We start from the raw sequence: 17,371 nt of genomic DNA on the forward strand, positions 1-17,371 counted from the left end.
GGACTCCAGGATGGTGAAAGGAATCAACGAGGCTAACACGGCCAGTGAAACGGCTAAGGCTACTTTCACACTAGCGTCGGAATCTGCCCGTCGCAATGCGTCGGGCCGAGATTCCGACGCTAGTGTTTGATGCGCCGCACAACGGGTGCAGCGGATGCATTTCTCCGGCGCATCCGCTGCCCCATTGTGAGGTGCGGGGAGGTGGGGGCAGAGTTCCTGCCGCGCATGCGCGGTCGGAAAAAGCGGTCCGTCAGCAACAAAAAAAGTTACATTTAACGTCTTTTGCTCCCGGCGGTCCGCCACAACACGACGCAACCGTCGCACGACGGTTGCTACGTGTGGCAATGCGTCGCTAATGTTAATCTATGGGGCAAAAACACATCCTGCAAACAACTTTGCAGGATGCGTTTCTTGCCATAAACGACGCCATTGCGACGTATTGCAAAAAACGCCAGTGTGAAAGTAGCCTTACCCTTCCTGTAAACGTCAGGAAGCCCAAGATAAAGTGTCCAACCTTCGGAAGGATGCTGTTAAAGATGTACCTACTCAGAGAACTCACTTCGACCGGAAAATGGGGAACTCATTCCATCATGTGGACTGGTGTCGAAAGGGATGAGGGAAGAACTATACCCTCAACAGTGCTAATACAATACCACCATGGTAACAAGGGACGGGGATGGCCCGAGGACAACTTTGCCTTGAAGGAAATAAGGGAAAAACGTTTGAAAGAACCGAGCAGCTAGCTCCGAACTCTCGTCATGATGAGGATATTGCAGAGGAAAAAGGGGAACCCTATTTTAAAAATATTTTAATATATATTATTTTCCTTTTTTGTTTTGAGAAAACAAATTAATTTTTATTAACATTTTTCACTGGGAGTGGATGCATTCAGAAAATCCTAAGGTGCTTAGCGCCACATTTGCTTGGAGTTTATTTTCCCTTTGAATTCACCACCTACAGTATGTGGATCCGAAGGAGGATCAACACAGTTCTCCAAAGTGAGCTGCACACCTTATTGGATTATACAACATATGGAGAAGAGTTGCCTAAAGAATTGATTCCTTGAGAATCATAACGTGCATTTCTTACCGATAGAAGGTGAGCATAACCACAACTAAAAGATTTTTTTTTTTTACTGTTGGTAAAAACTTATTACGCTCAGAGGAAGCGCCGCACTTGTCTCTTTTTTCCCCCTCTTTCCCTAAACCAGGGTATTTCTAAAAGCTCATCCAGGATGGCATATGAATGTGAGCTGTGACAAGGTGGTTAACCCTGTGTCAGCAAAGTGCCTACAGCATGGAGCAGATACAGATCGAGGATAAGTGGAGGGGGCTGTAGGAGGGCAACAACCCAGCACCAGGATCACTACCTCAGCCTTTGAGGAGGAGCAGTGCAAGTTGACCTCCAGCAGGCCACTAACATCCATGTGTCTGCTCAAACAAACTCTATGAGGGTGGTATAAGGGCCCAACGTCCACAAGTGGATGTTGCGCTTACAGCTTAACATCATGCAGGGCAATTAGCATTTGCCAGAACAGCACGAATGGCAGATTCAACATTAGCACCCTATGATCTTCACAGATGAGAGCAGGTTCACTCTGAGCACATGTGAGACAGGACAGTCTGGAGACGCCGTGGAGAAGGCAACATCCTCCAGCATGACCGGTTTGGCAGTGGGTCAGTAATGGTGTGGAGAGGCATTTCTTTGGAGGGCCACACATCCCTTTATGTGCTCGCCAGAGGTACACGCACTGCCATTAGGTACTGGGATGAGATCCTCAGACCTATTGGGAGACCATATGCTGGTGCACTGGGCCCTGGGGTTCCTTCTGATGCAGGACAATGCTAGGCCTCATGTGAATTAAGTATGTCAACAATTCCTAATGATGAAGGTATTGATGCCATAGACTGGCCTGCCTGTTCCCCAGACCTGAATCCAATACGGCATATTTGGGACATCCACCAATGCCACGTTGTGCCACTTTGCACTACTGACTGTCCAGAACTTAAAAATGAATCATTTTTGTGTTTTATTGATCTCAACACATTCCACTATGTAATGAATAAATATTTGCAACTGGAGTATTTCAGTGATATCTAGCATGTGGTATTTTAGTATTCCTTTTTTTTTTTACAAGTCCCATCGGGCTGTGCCTGCTACAATGACAGTGATTGACGCATTAGCCAATGATGGGGCAGTAGTAGTCCCATCATCCGGCTAATGTGTTGGGTGTAAAAAAAAAAAAAAAATACATACAACATATTCATACAGACATACAGTACATATAACAGATTACATACTCACCATCACCTTGTCACTTAGATCCCCGAAGCCAGTGTCACCTGTAAAACATTAAAACAAACACTATACTCCCTGATCCGCAGAAATCCAATTAAAACGAGTGTCCCACGACTATCTCCCGTGGAGAGCAGCAGCATCAGCGGATGCGACCGCTCTCCAGGGGCTCCAGGAATACAATGACGGAAGGTATCCTTCCGCACTGTATTCCTCTGCCACTGTAAAAAATTAGTCCCTAGTCGCACTTGTGGCACTGCTGTATGAGAAAGCTCCCCAGCAGCAATGCCAAAAAGTGAGACCCTGAACTCAGGTAACCTCAGTGATGCACTGCAGGAGACTGTCTCCTGCCAGTGTGTCACTGAAGGCCCTATAGAGCAGTGACATCACCCGATATACGGGATAGTCATGGGACACTCGTTATTAATTGGACTGCGTCGGACAGGAAGTTTATTTTTAATTTTTATAAAAGCGATCGAGTATGCCAAGTATGGTTAAATTAAGAATATTAAAATACTTTTCTCGCTGTCTTCATTTGTTTTTTTAACTCTTTCACTACTCTAGGATTAATAATGGATAGGCGTCTTGACGCCTCTCCATTATTAACAAGGCTTAATGTCATCTTATCTTACAATAGCAAGGTGACATTAACCCTTTATTAACCCATATCCCACTGATACTCAGGAGTGGGAAGAGAGGGGTTAAGTGCCGGAATTATTTTAATAGCCAGTAAAGGCTATGCAGACAGCTGCAGGCTGATATTCATAGCCTGGGAGGGGGCCATGGGTATTACCTCCTTACCAGGCTACAAATATTGGCCCCCGGCTTTCCCCCTCTGGCACAGAAAATTGCACGGGAGCCCATGCCATTTTTTTTGTTTGTTTTTTTTTTTTTTAACTAAATATTTATTAAGAAACATGGCCATAACTATAGATCTATCTGGCTACTTTCACACCAAGTTTTTGAAAAAACGGATACGTTTCAAGAAAGAAAGGAGAGAGAGATACATGATTTCAATGGGAAAATGCCTGAAAAACCAGATCCGGAGGCCAGATTCATCATTTCACATCTCAGTTTCATACGTTTTTCGCCAGATCAGTCGCTGGGCATTTTTTCGCCGGACAGAAGAAAAAAAAAAAAAAAAAAAAAAACACACCTTTCCTCTGTCCGCCGGAAACAGTTTACGGAACCGGCAAAAAACGGATGAAACGTCTGGCCATCAGGCGCAATCCAGTGCTAATACAATTCTATGAGGGAAAAAAAAAAAAAAAAAAAAACGGATCCGTTTTTTTTTCCCAAAACTCCCCGGATTAGGCCTGACGGCAAAAACCTGATGTTGTAAAGTAGCCCAACTATCCATATATCTATATCTATTTGTCTGTGTGTGTAATGGAGTGTGCGTTGGACAAATGTAAAAGGAGGTTGGACAAGACATGACAAATCTCTTTCTGTTCAATAATACATCTTTATATAGCCATCAAAAACGCATCTGCATTTTCTGCCCAGAGCTGTGGATTTAGTGCAGAAAAATCCGCAGAAAAATCTGCAATGTGTGCACATACCCTAAAGCAGGGTTAGGTTATAAAAATATTGCTCTGAACATCAGAGCACTGTTCAACCCATCATCCAAAAATAGGAGTATTGCACAACGGCAGACCTATGAAGACATGGCCGTCCACCTAAACTGACATCCCAAGAAAGGAGAGCACTAATTAGAGCAGCAGCCAAGAGGCTCATGGTCACTCTGGAGAAGCTGCAGAGATCCACTGCTCAGGTAAGAGAATCTGTCCAAAGGACAACTATTAGTCATATACTCCACAAATCTGATCTTTATGCAAGAGTGGCAAAAAGTCATTTTTGAAAGCAAACCATAAGTCGTCACGTTTGCAAAAAGTAATTTTGGGAACACAGCTAGCATGTGGAAAAAGATGCTCTGGTCAGATGACAATTTTTCGGTTAAATGCAAATCGCTATGTGTGGCGGAAAACTAACACTGCAATGCACCCTGAAAACACCATCTCCACAGTCAAACATGGTGGTGGCCGCATCATGCTGTTGGGATGCTCTTCTTCAGCAGGAACAAGGTAGCTGGACAAGCAAGCTGAACAAAGCTCATGGGAGGATCTATGGAGCTAAATACAGGGCAATCCTGAAATAAAATTGGTTAGAAGCTGCAGAAGACTTATGACTGGGACCTAGGTTCACCTTCCAGCAGGACAACGACCCTAAACATACTGCCTGAGCTATAATAGAATGTTTTAGATCAAAGCATATTCATGTATGTAAATGGTTTAGTCACAGTGGAGGTCTAAATCCCATTGAAAATCTGTGGCAAGGCTTAAACAAATGCTGTCACGGACACCTCCATCCAATCTCACATAGCTAGAGTGCAAAGAGAATAGGAAAAAAAAATGTAAGCCTCAAGATGCGTAAAACTGGTAGAGACATACCCAGGGTCGGACTAGGGCACCGGGACACCGGAGGATCCTCCGGTGGGCCCCGCCCCCCCATCTCCTGCCTCCTTCATTTGTGCCTGCCCTGCATGCTCATAGCTTGCGCACAGCAGTGCGCACTTTATTGTATAGACGGCACAGCTGGCAGACTGCACAGGTGATGGGAAGTGCAGGAGCAGCTCCTTCACATCACCTGCTGCCGCTGTCATTACTCTGCCAGGAGAGCTGTGTGTGCGGACCCTCACTTCAGCCAGCACTGTCAGACCAGCTGACTGTGAGGCTGAGAGGAGACATGCACACAGCAGCTGACCCGCAGTCACCTGTCTCCTGTGCTGGGTATGATCTCTGCTCCTCTTCCATAATCCATAAAGCCCTGGGCAGCAGTGTAAACGCTGATTGGCTGCAATTCAGCCAGTCAGCGTTAGTTTTCTTTGTTTGAGCTCACAGCTCAGGCAAGGAGCTGTGCTGTGATTGGTCAGCAGTCCTACCCAAGCAGCAGTTGAGCAGAAGGAGTCTGATGGCTGCAGTCAGTGTGACTAAGTAAATAAGTCTATGATGCCTGCACCCTGAGTAGATCTTCGGCCACAGAGGCAGTTAGGGGGCCAACAGTGATATTCTAATTTTCTTGTGGGCCCCCACCCCTATTGTGTCAACCACCTCTATTTTACTGTGGCTCCCCTTTCCCTCTTTGACTAGGCCCATAGGAAATCAGAGGTGACATAGTGGGGGAGGGGACACAGGAAAATAGAGGTGACAGTGGGGGAGGGGGCCCACAGGAAAATAGAGGTAGCACAGTGGGGGAGGGGGCTCACAGGATATTGGGTGACAGTGGGGGAGGGGGCCCACAGGAAAATAGAGGTGACAGTGGGGGAGGGGGCCCACAGGAAAATAGAGGTGACAGTGGGGGAGGGGGCCCACAGGAAAATAGAGGTAGCACAGTGGGGGAGGGGGCTCACAGGATATTGGGTGACAGTGGGGGAGGGGGCTCACAGGAAAATAGAGGTGACAGTGGGGGAGGGGGTCCACTGGAAAATAGAGGTAGCACAGTGGGGGAGGGGACACAGGAAAATAGAGGTGACACAGTGGGGGAGGGGACACAGGAAAATAGAGGTAGCACAGTGGGGGAGGGGGCTCACAGGAAAATAGAGGTGACAGTGGGGGAGGGGACACAGGAAAATAGAGGTGACAGTGGGGGAGGGGACACAGGAAAATAGAGGTAGCACAGTGGGGGGAGGGGCCCACAGGAAAATAGAGGTAGCACAGTGGGGGAGGGAGCCCACAGGATATTGGGTGACAGTGGGGGAGGAGGCTCACAGGAAAATAGAGGTAGCACAGTGGGGGAGGGGGCCCACAGGATATTGGGTAACAGTGGTGACGGGGGTCCTCAGGTAACACCTTTACGACATCAGCCTTACATGTATGGCGCGTGTCAATCTCTGACAGCAGCATATAACACATGCCAGCATGCGTGCGCATCATTCTCTCACCCATTGGCGCCCATGATGTGATCGTGGGTCGCCGATGGGTTGTAATGACAGCCAGGGGTCTTCTTCCTGTGGCCAGGCGTTAAAGGAGACTGATTTCTGCTATCTGCAGTGATGCCGTGGTATCACTGCATATTATAGCACATGCGATCGGATGATCGCATCCTCATGTCCTCTAAGGGGGCTATCTGTACCAGTGAAAGGTAAAAACAAAATTTAAAAAATTCCTAAAAGTTCAAATCACCCCTTTTAAGTCAATTGAAAATAAATATATTTAAAAAATAAAAAAACAACGTCCGATCTATCAAAATATAAAAACAATTAACTCGATCAGTAAACACCGTAAACAGAAACAACTCAAGAATTCCAAATGTCCTTTTTTCGGGTCGCCACAATTCCACAAAAAAAAAAAAAAAATAAATCACATTTATCCCAAAATCATACTAATGAAAACAATGTCTCGCTCCCAACAGAAACCTTCCCTGTGTGTAATAAAATATGCAGCAGTCGCCGTCTTCTGCCGCTGTGTCGTTGCTTCTGTCTTCTTCATTGCAGTGGAATATGGCCACCGGTAAGTATTTTACTACACATAGTGGACCTACATTACTGCTCTCCTGTGTGGTGTAGTATATAGAGGATCTGTCAGCTCTCCCGTGTGGTGTAGTATATAGAGGATCTGTCAGCTCTCCCGTGTGGTGTAGTATATAGAGGATCTGTCAGCTCTCCCGTGTGGTGTGGTATATAGAGGATCTGTCAGCTCTCCCGTGTGGTGTGGTATATAGAGGATCTGTCAGCTCTCCCGTGTGGTGTGGTATATAGAGGATCTGTCAGCTCTCCCGTGTGGTGTGGTATATAGAGGATCTGTCAGCTCTCCCGTGTGGTGTGGTATATAGAGGATCTGTCAGCTCTCCCGTGTGGTGTAGTATATAGAGGATCTGTCAGCTCTCCCGTGTGGTGTAGTATATAGAGGATCTGTCAGCTCTCCTGTGTGGTATAGAGGATCTGTCAGCTCTCCTGTGTGGTGTAGTATATAGAGGATCTGTCAGCTCTCCTGTGTGGTGTAGTATATAGAGGATCTGTCATCTCTCCCGTGTGGTATAGAGGATCTGTCAACCCTCCTGTGTGGTGTAGTATATAGAGGATCTGTCAGCTCTCCTGTGTGGTGTAGTATATAGAGGATCTGTCAGCCCTCCCGTGTGGTGTAGTATATAGAGGATCTGTCAGCTCTCCCGTGTGGTGTAGTATATAGAGGATCTGTCAGCTCTCCCGTGTGGTGTAGTATATAGAGGATCTGTCAGCTCTCCCGTGTGGTGTAGTATATAGAGGATCTGTCAGCTCTCCCGTGTGGTGTAGTATATAGAGGATCTGTCAGCTCTCCTGTGTGGTATAGAGGATCTGTCAGCTCTCCTGTGTGGTGTAGTATATAGAGGATCTGTCAGCTCTCCCGTGTGGTGTAGTATATAGAGGATCTGTCAGCTCTCCCGTGTGGTGTAGTATATAGAGGATCTGTCAGCTCTCCTGTGTGGTATAGAGGATCTGTCAGCTCTCCTGTGTGGTATAGTATATAGAGGATCTGTCAGCTCTCCTGTGTGGTATAGAGGATCTGTCAGCTCTCCTGTGTGGTATAGAGGATCTGTCAACCCTCCTGTGTGGTGTAGTATATAGAGGATCTGTCAGCTCTCCTGTGTGGTGTAGTATATAGAGGATCTGTCAGCCCTCCCGTGTGGTGTAGTATATAGAGGATCTGTCAGCTCTCCCGTGTGGTGTAGTATATAGAGGATCTGTCAGCTCTCCCGTGTGGTGTAGTATATAGAGGATCTGTCAGCTCTCCCGTGTGGTGTAGTATATAGAGGATCTGTCAGCTCTCCCGTGTGGTGTAGTATATAGAGGATCTGTCAGCTCTCCCGTGTGGTGTAGTATATAGAGGATCTGTCAGCTCTCCCGTGTGGTATAGTATATAGAGGATCTGTCAGCTCTCCTGTGTGGTATAGAGGATCTGTCAGCTCTCCTGTGTGGTGTAGTATATAGAGGATCTGTCAGCTCTCCTGTGTGGTGTAGTATGTAGAGGATCTGTCAGCTCTCCCGTGTGGTGTAGTATATAGAGGATCTGTCAGCTCTCCCTTGTGGTGTAGTATATAGAGGATCTGTCATCTCTCCCGTGTGGTGTAGTATATAGAGGATCTGTCAGCTCTCCTGTGTGGTGTAGTATATAGAGGATCTGTCAGCCCTCCTGTGTGGTGTAGTATATAGAGGATCTGTCAGCCCTCCTGTGTGGTGTAGTATATAGAGGATCTGTCAGCCCTCCTGTGTGGTGTAGTATATAGAGGATCTGTCAGCTCTCCCGTGTGGTGTAGTATATAGAGGATCTGTCAGCTCTCCCGTGTGGTGTAGTATATAGAGGATCTGTCAGTTCTCCTGTGTGGTGTAGTATATAGAGGATCTGTCAGCCCTCCTGTGTGGTGTAGTATATAGAGGATCTGTCAGCTCTCCTGTGTGGTGTAGTATATAGAGGATCTGTCAGCTCTCCTGTGTGGTGTAGTATATAGAGGATCTGTCAGCTCTCCCTTGTGGTGTAGTATATAGAGGATCTGTCAGCCCTCCTGTGTGGTGTAGTATATAGAGGATCTGTCAGCTCTCCTGTGTGGTGTAGTATATAGAGGATCTGTCAGCTCTCCCTTGTGGTGTAGTATATAGAGGATCTGTCATCTCTCCCGTGTGGTGTAGTATATAGAGGATCTGTGAGCTCTACTATGTGGTGTAGTATATAGAGGATCTGTCCACTCTCCTGTGTGGTGTAGTATATAGGATCTATCCTGTGTGGTATTTTTACGGCATGGTGGGCCCCAAGAATGATTTTTCTCTGGTGGGCCCAAGGTACTCCAGTCCGACACTGGACATACCCCAGAAGACCTTCAGCAGTACTTACAGAGAAAGGTGATCCAACAAAGTATTGACTCAGGGGGCTGAATACGAATGCATGTCACAATCTTCAGATTTAGATATTTAAAATATTTAGGAAACAAGGTGGCATTTCTTTTACACTTCACAAATACTTGCTACTTGTTTCAGCATATAACATAAAATCCAAATAAAAAAACCATTTACAGTAAGTGTAGGTGTAAAGTGGAAAAAAAAGTAGAAGAGATCACAGGGTATGAACACTTTCTAAGCACTGCATATTCGTAAACACAGATATGCATCATCCTCTACAGATATTTCTCTGTAGTATGTATCAATAAAATAAAGCCCTGATGATGCAAACAGGTTAAGCAGGTTACAACAGAAGAACATACAGAATGCAGCTTTTCTGCTTACCGTAAACCCTCGGGTGCCTCCATCGCGGACAGTGTAGATGGCGCTTCCTGCTTGGAATAGGAAAGTTCCACTCTTTGCATGATAATCAAACGCAGAAATGCCCACTGTACCAATACGCTTCCTTTCCCTAAGCAGCTCTTCTTCCCGAGAGTACATCCCGTAATCAGGGGTGGCCTAAAAGAGGAACAGTGAAGTTGGACTGGCTGCCATAATACATACCCCACCCACCAATATGAAAATCTCTGCGACAAAACCAACCACATAACTAGGCAATGGACAGTGCAGAAAATGTCAGAAATGCTGGGCATCAAATGATGCATTTAGACACTTTTTATGCCACAGAAGACAGTTTTGAAAGTGTCTAGTAAAGGGAATGAAGACAAAGGGGCATGCCAGCCTAAATATCCCTATAACCGCTGGCATAACACATGTGCCATTGTTTTGGTGAACAACGTAAACTGAACGAGCCAAGATAAGGGGTAAGCTAGAGAAAAGTACATGTCAAGCAGCAGGTGCCAACTCGCCGAGCACCTCAGACTGAGGTCTCACCTGAAAAGTATCTAGCAGAGGCTTCCAGGACAGCATGAGGACGGCTCCGCGGTTTATGTTCTTCGGGATCTCAGAGTAAAATAGAGTATTCTCTCGGTTTTCTCCAGACATTGCTAAACACAAAGTGTGAGATAAGTGTTATGTGCAAACATTATGTAGTACACGACAATAGTGCCTGGTCTATTGGGGCAGCACACGGAGGAGCCATGTAGGAATGTCATTTTGTGGAAGCAGTTTCACATCAATCTGATTCATACCAACATCTACCCACGCCTGCATCCATCTACAGTGAGGAATCTACAGCTCTGGTAAAAATTAAGAGACCACCACATCAAAACCCTGTCATGGGCAGCCCAATCTCCAGACCTGAACCCCATTGAAAACCTCTGGATGTAATCAAGAGGATGATGGATAGTCACAAGCCATCAAACAAAGAACTGCTTAAATGTTTGTGCCAGGAGCAGTGTGAAAGATTGGTGGAAAGCATGCCAAGACGCATGAAAGCTGTGATTAAAAATCATGGTTATTCCACAAAATATTGATGTTAAAACATCGGTATTGTTGTTTCTAAATGGTTATGAACTTGTTTTCTTTGCATTATTTGAGGTCTGAAAGCACGTTTTTTTTTTTTGTTTGTTTTTGATGACAATTTCTCCTTTTTCGGAAAAAAAAAACCTAAATTTATTGCTTGGAAATTGGACGACATGTTGTCAGAAGTTTATAGACTAAAAGAACAATTTACATTTTACTCAAACATATACCTATAAAGAGAAAAATCAGACAAACTGAACATTTTGCAGTGGTCTCTTAATTTTTGCCAGAGCTGTATATGCCGAGGTTATACCACAAATGTCAGATTTACATGACAGGTAAAAACATTTGACACTGGATCCCCTGTAGTGTGATCTGCTAGCAGAAAACCACTGAGGGCATCAATGGATATAGGGGCTCCATGGGAGGGGATATACAGTCTAAAGGTACCGTCACTCAGCAAAGAGAACGACAACGATCCGTGACGTTGCAGCGTCCTGGATAGCGATCTCGTTGTGTTTGACACGCAGCAGCGATCTGGATCCCGCTGTGCCATCGCTGGTCGGAGCTAGAAGTCCAGAACTTTATTTCGTTGCCAGGTCGGAGTATATCATCATTTTTTACATCAAAGGCAACGACGCCAGCAACGAGCATAGAGCCCCTAGATGTGTGTCGGATCAGTAGACTCCAGCTGTTTGATATGGAGCTAACAACCAGCGAGAACGAGAAGTGAGTCGCCGTTACGTCACTGGATCGCTCCTGCATCGTTCTGGAGTTGCTGTGTTTGACGTCTCTACAGCGACCTAAACAGCGACGCTGCAGCGATCTAGTTTAGGTCGGCTCGTTGTCTATATCGCTGCAGCGTCGCTGAGTGTGACGGTACATTAAGTAAATTAAGAGATCCTCAACATATGGATAAAGGAGAAAAAAAACAAAACAAGTCAGTGGAGATAAGTAGCAAGCTACTTACAGTATTTCTGCAAGTTCTATGCAGAAAAGTTGAGGATTGCCCCCTTGAAATGAAAATGGGGTTAATCGTAATATGATCTACAGCACACTGCACACCTGCTGCAAAATTCCCAGCACTAGCCTTGGATTTCCATTAACGATCCAATAGTAAATAGATGTCAGATTAAGGGTACTTTCACACTAGCGTTTTTGTAAATCCGTCACAATGCGTCGTTTTGCAGAAAAAACGCATCCTGCAAAAGTGCTTGCAGGATGCGTTTTTTCCCCATAGACTTCTATTGGCGACGCATTTGCGACGGATTTGCACACTTCGCATCCGTCTTGCGACGGATGCGTCGTGCTTTGGCGGACCGTCGGGAAAAAAAAACCCCTACATGTAACGTTTTTTTCTCCCGACGGACCGCTTTTTCCGACCGCGCATGCGCAGCCGGAACTCCGCCCCCACCTCCCCGCACCTTACAATGGGGCAGCGGATGCGCCGGAAAAATGCATCCGCTGCACCCATTGTGCAAAGCGTTAAACGCTAGCGTCGGAATCTCTCCCCGACGCATTGCGACGGGGAGATTCCGACGCTAGTGTGAAAGAAGCCTAATTCAGATCCATGTGAATATTGACAAAGATTTATTATGGTTTGGAGATCAGTGTGACGGTGGTTGTGTGGTTCAGATAGTTAGCACTTATGTACCTTCATCCAGTGGCCATTTTACAAAACACACTAGATCTAGAATTTTCAATGCATTTTGGGGTTGTCCTCACCCCCCCCCCCCCCCCCCCCCAATTCATTATAATGAATGAAAACCTAAACCATGAAACTCCCATGTGAAATGTGACTGACAATTCACCTTCCTGGTACAATCTGAGATTCTGAGAAATTAATTCTTCATCGCTAGACATGATTCATTTAGGGTATGTTCACACGTTCAGGATTTCCATCCTTTTTTTTTCCTGACTGTTTTTTAAAAAACTGCAGCTCTTGGCAGAAAACGCAGGTCCTTTTTTTGGTCCTTTTTTGGTCCGTTTTTGATGCGTTTTTTGATGCAGTTTTCTAGCCAGAGTCTGTGTGTTTTCTAGGAATTTTTTTAGGGTTAAAATGGCTGAAAATACCCTAACCCTACCCCTACCCCTTACCCCTACCCCTAACCCTACCCCTAACCCTACCCCTAACCCTACCCCTAACCCTACCCCTAACCCTACCCCTAACCCTATTCTAACCTTAGTGAAAAAAAAAAAAAAAAAAATTCTTTATTTTTTTTATTGTCCCTACCTATGGGGGTGACAAAGTGGGGGGGGGGTGTCATTTACTATTTTTTTATTTTGATCACTGAGATAGGTTATATCTCAGTGATCAAAATGCACTTTGGAACAAATCTGCCGGCCGGCAGATTCGGCGGGCGCACTGCGCATGCGCCCGCCATTTTGCAAGATGGCGGCGCCCAGGGAGAAGACGGCCGGACGGACACCGGGACGCCGGGTGAGTATAAGGGGGGGGGAGATTAGGGCACGGGGGGGCATCAGAGCACTGGGGGGGGGCATCGGAGCACTGGGGGGGGCATCGGAGCACTGGGGGGGCGGGATCGGAACACGGGGGGGGCAGCCACACTCCGCCCACGCACTTCCGCCCGCTCCCCGCACTTCCTGCTGCAGCGGTTCTGCACATCAAACCGCAGTAAAACCCGCAGATATATTTTTGATCTGCGGGTTTTACTGCGGTTTGGACCTCACAATGGAGGTCTATGGGTGCAGAACCGCTGCGGCTCCGGAAAAAGAATTGACATGCTCCTTCTTTTTTCCGGGAGCTATTCAGCGCGGCTTTTTTTTTACAATTTCCGGACCATGTGCACAGTGTGTCCTGTTTTCCATAGGGTACAGTGTACTGTACCCTGCATGGAAAACAGCTGCGGAACCGCAGCGGCAAAACCGCCGCGGTTCCGCGGTAAAAAACGCACTGTGTGAACATGGCCTTAAAGGGATTTGCCAGTTTTGTAACCCCCCCCCCCCCCCTTTCTGGCTTCAGTTTGTTAAACAAAATAAAACAAAAACCTTCATTAAGTTTCCACCACTGGTCGCCGATGTCTTATTTTCTGCATCGCATCCACAACGCTGCAGCCAATAAGATTGCCTAGCGGCACTGTGCTGTCAGCTCAGGCAGAGCAGCTAAACTTACCGACTGTCTGCAGCGCTGTCAATGTCACTTCAGTGCTGCCAGTAAGAACAGACACCAAGAGCAACGGTGGAGACTCCATGCAGGACATGGGGAGGGTGAATGAAGCACCGTGGGCTTGTTTTTAAAACAAACTGCAGATGGGGGAGATTCGAAAAACCAGAAAACCTTTAACAACTTGAAACCTAACTGTGCATTTGTGACTACAGTGAACCCCAATACCCCCACCTATGGAGGCGCTAGGTGTCAGAGGGGAGATTACACGGTACCCACATACGACACTTGTCACCAGTAACTTTCCTTTCCCTGACTTCGAAAGATAACTCCTCTGCAAGATTAAGAACATTTAACGTGGTCAATTGTGGAAAGAAAAAAACGACATGTTACAGGACGAACAATGCAAAGTCTATGGATGCTGGTGAACAATGGCAACGATGTCCTGCAGCCACTCACCCTCCTCAAGGTCAATGGACAATTATGCTAGAAAGAAAACTTCCAAAACAGGTGTTGTCAACTGGGCACATTAATAACCAACAGGATTTGGCTGATACACATCCAATGTATACAGCTAGCTATAAGGGAAGCATGAAGAGTAGTCACACGGCTAACCTATGACGTCTGTTACCTGTGCACAGCTCCGTCCTTGGTTACAGAAACATGGCGATACTTACACATACCCAGGTAGTACATGTGATCGGAGGGCTAAGACTAGCCTATGACATCTGTTACCTGTGCACAGCTCAGTCCTTACAGAAATATGGCGATACTTACACATACCCAGGTAGTACATGTGATCGGAGTGAGGGCTAAGACCAACCTATGATGTCTGTTACCTGTGCACAGCTCAGTCCCTGGTTACAGAAACATGGCGATACTTACACATACCCAGGTAGTACATGTGATCGGAGGGCTAAGACTAGCCTATGACATCTGTTACCTGTGCACAGCTCAGTCCTTACAGAAATATGGCGATACTTACACATACCCAGGTAGTACATGTGATCGGAGTGAGGGCTAAGACCAACCTATGACGTCTGTTACCTGTGCACAGCTCAGTCCTTACAGAAATATGGCGATACTTACACATACCCAGGTAGTACATGTGATCGGAGTGAGGGCTAAGACCAACCTATGACGTCTGTTACCTGTGCACAGCTCAGTCCTTACAGAAATATGGCGATACTTACACATACCCAGGTAGTACATGTGATCGGAGGGCTAAGACTAACCTATGACGTCTGTTACCTGTGCACAGCTCAGTTCTTGGTTACAGAAATATGGCGATACTTACACATACCCAGGTAGTACATGCGATCGGAGTGAGGGCTATCTGGGTCGTTTCTCTTCACAAACGTGAAGCTGTGCGGGGCTTTGGCCATCATGTATCCATGGTATTTCCTGGTGTCTGCAAGCAGCTTCCTCATCTGACTCCATGAATGACGCTCCACATAGAAGGGCTCACATTTTGGGTCTCCCCCACTTTGCTCTGCGGACTCAAATACCTCTAGCCCAACCGGCTCAGTCTCCATAGCAGCCGCCATGTTACATCCTGCCAATGTGAAGGACATTTGTTACCCAGAGGTGACTTGTACTAAGGGCGTCATACAAAACGAGCTCGTCTGTGAGCAACAGTAATGATAGAGAATAAAGCTGGCCATGTTTTCAGGAAACGGTTATTACACCCCGTATACTGAGACACCATTGATGCATTTTATCTTCCCAGAAAACAAATGGTCCGATCCCTTAAATTCCATCAGTCCTATCCGATGAGGTGGGAGGTGTCGGGGGGCTCCCATACACACCAGATAAGTTCAGCCGACTTACATTAATGTGGCCCATAGGATGAAGTGTGGGAGCAGATCCAATCTATGCATGTTAAGAATTACTAAGGTCTGGTGGCGGAATTATGACACGGAATTTACTGGGACACATTTATTTAAGGGACCATCTCATCATTGGATGACAGAGGATACACGGATGATACAGGCGTCTGGCCAGCTCTATAGAGAAGAGCTTGTAAGCACAGTGCTTCTTGCCAGGGAAACCAGCCACCTCTAGATTAAAGCGATGGTTGGTAACCTAGGCAACAAGTAGTTTTTCTCAATTCTTGAGAACAGATAGGATTTTTATTAACAAGAACGTTGAAAAGCTGTTTTTTTTCCTTTAGAAGCACCTTGCAATTCTACCCATTTAATATGAGATTAACCATTTAAATTAAAAACGCACACGCGCAGACATTAGCCTAAAGTACGGTAAAACAAAACAATTAACAAAGAAACTATATATTCACTTTCCCAAACTTCTGCCTTTCCAGTGGTAGGGCTGGTCCCCTGGCGGGTCTTGTGATTGGCTGGTGCAGAGGTCACATGTACAGACATGGGATCACTGGAGGTGGAAGCACAGGGATCGGGCAGCAGACAAAGAAACCTATTATGCAAATTAGCGGCGATGCATTTACGTTTTTTTACACATGGATTTTCCTCACTAATGCAAGTCTATGGAGAAAACCTGCATGTGTACCAGCAAGAGAAACTGACATGCTGCAGACCTCAAAGACACGCAGCATGTCAGCGTCCGCAGGTGCACAGTGGACATCCACTATAGCGTAACATCTGGTCACTGCGTTTTTGACGCTGCATAAATACACAGCAATCCGGAGCGTACCCTGACAAATAAGTGGGGATGGATAGTATGTTATATATTGTTATCCAGGTGTGGAATATCTAAAAAAAAAATGTTGCAGCTACTGTAGCATTATGGCTAGTCATGTGTGAGGCCGAAGTATCCCCGATATACTATCAGGGAGATAGCTACACGTGTTATACAGAAGGCTGATCTCCAGAGCGGTCACCGTGCTAATCAGAAATAGAGTATATTAGCGTGCTGACAGTATATGCCGAACGCGCCTCGGAGGCGGCATACGGCACAGTGCGGCATATCAAAGAGGCATACAGCATAAGAGCGGCATATCAGGGAGCTTCTTACGGCACAGGAGCTGTTCATTGGGGGCTGGGGGGGTGGAGGAGTATGCAATGGTGCCGTATACCGGAGGAGGAGGTGGTGGTAGTGCGGCACAGGGGCCGTATGCCGGACGAGGAGGTGGTGGTAGTGCGGCACAGGGGCCGTATGCCGGACGAGGAGGTGGTGGTAGTGCGGCACAGGGGCCGTATGCCGGACGAGGAGGTGGTGGTGGTAGTGCGGCACAGGGGCCGTATGCCGGACGAGGAGGTGGTGGTGGTAGTGCGGCACAGGGGCCGTATGCCGGACGAGGAGGTGGTGGTGGTAGTGCGGCACAGGGGCCGTATGCCGGACGAGGAGGTGGTGGTGGTAGTGCGGCACAGGGGCCGTATGCCGGACGAGGAGGTGGTGGTGGTAGTGCGGCACAGGGGCCGTATGCCGGACGAGGAGGTGGTGGTGGTAGTGCGGCACAGGGGCCGTATGCCGGACGAGGAGGTGGTGGTGGTAGTGCGGCACAGGGGCCGTATGCCGGACGAGGAGGTGGTGGTGGTAGTGCGGCACAGGGGCCGTATGCCGGACGAGGAGGTGGTGGTGGTAGTGCGGCACAGGGGCCGTATGCCGGACGAGGAGGTGGTGGTGGTAGTGCGGCACAGGGG

General features: G+C 47.0%; 1 protein-coding gene across 3 annotated transcripts in view; it reads right to left on the reverse strand.

The window, feature by feature from the left end:
• The window catches only part of DPP8 (dipeptidyl peptidase 8), an 80,385-nt gene that overhangs the window by 54,243 nt on the left and 8,771 nt on the right, over positions 1-17,371 (reverse strand). Inside the window, exons 2-4 of one of the 3 annotated variants that reach the window (XM_069766361.1) lie at positions 15,049-15,306; positions 10,097-10,209; positions 9,548-9,721 (exon numbers count right to left, since the gene is read on the reverse strand). In XM_069766361.1, coding sequence (XP_069622462.1) covers positions 9,548-9,721; positions 10,097-10,209; positions 15,049-15,306 — 545 coding nt within the window. Of the gene's footprint in view, positions 1-9,547; positions 9,722-10,096; positions 10,210-14,428; positions 14,465-15,048; positions 15,307-17,371 lie in introns of those variants that run through there. The other 2 variants (XM_069766362.1, XM_069766363.1) reach the window with 2 other exon arrangements.

This window comes from Ranitomeya imitator, chromosome 4, assembly GCF_032444005.1.
Source record: "Ranitomeya imitator isolate aRanImi1 chromosome 4, aRanImi1.pri, whole genome shotgun sequence".
Lineage (NCBI taxonomy): Eukaryota > Metazoa > Chordata > Amphibia > Anura > Dendrobatidae > Ranitomeya > Ranitomeya imitator.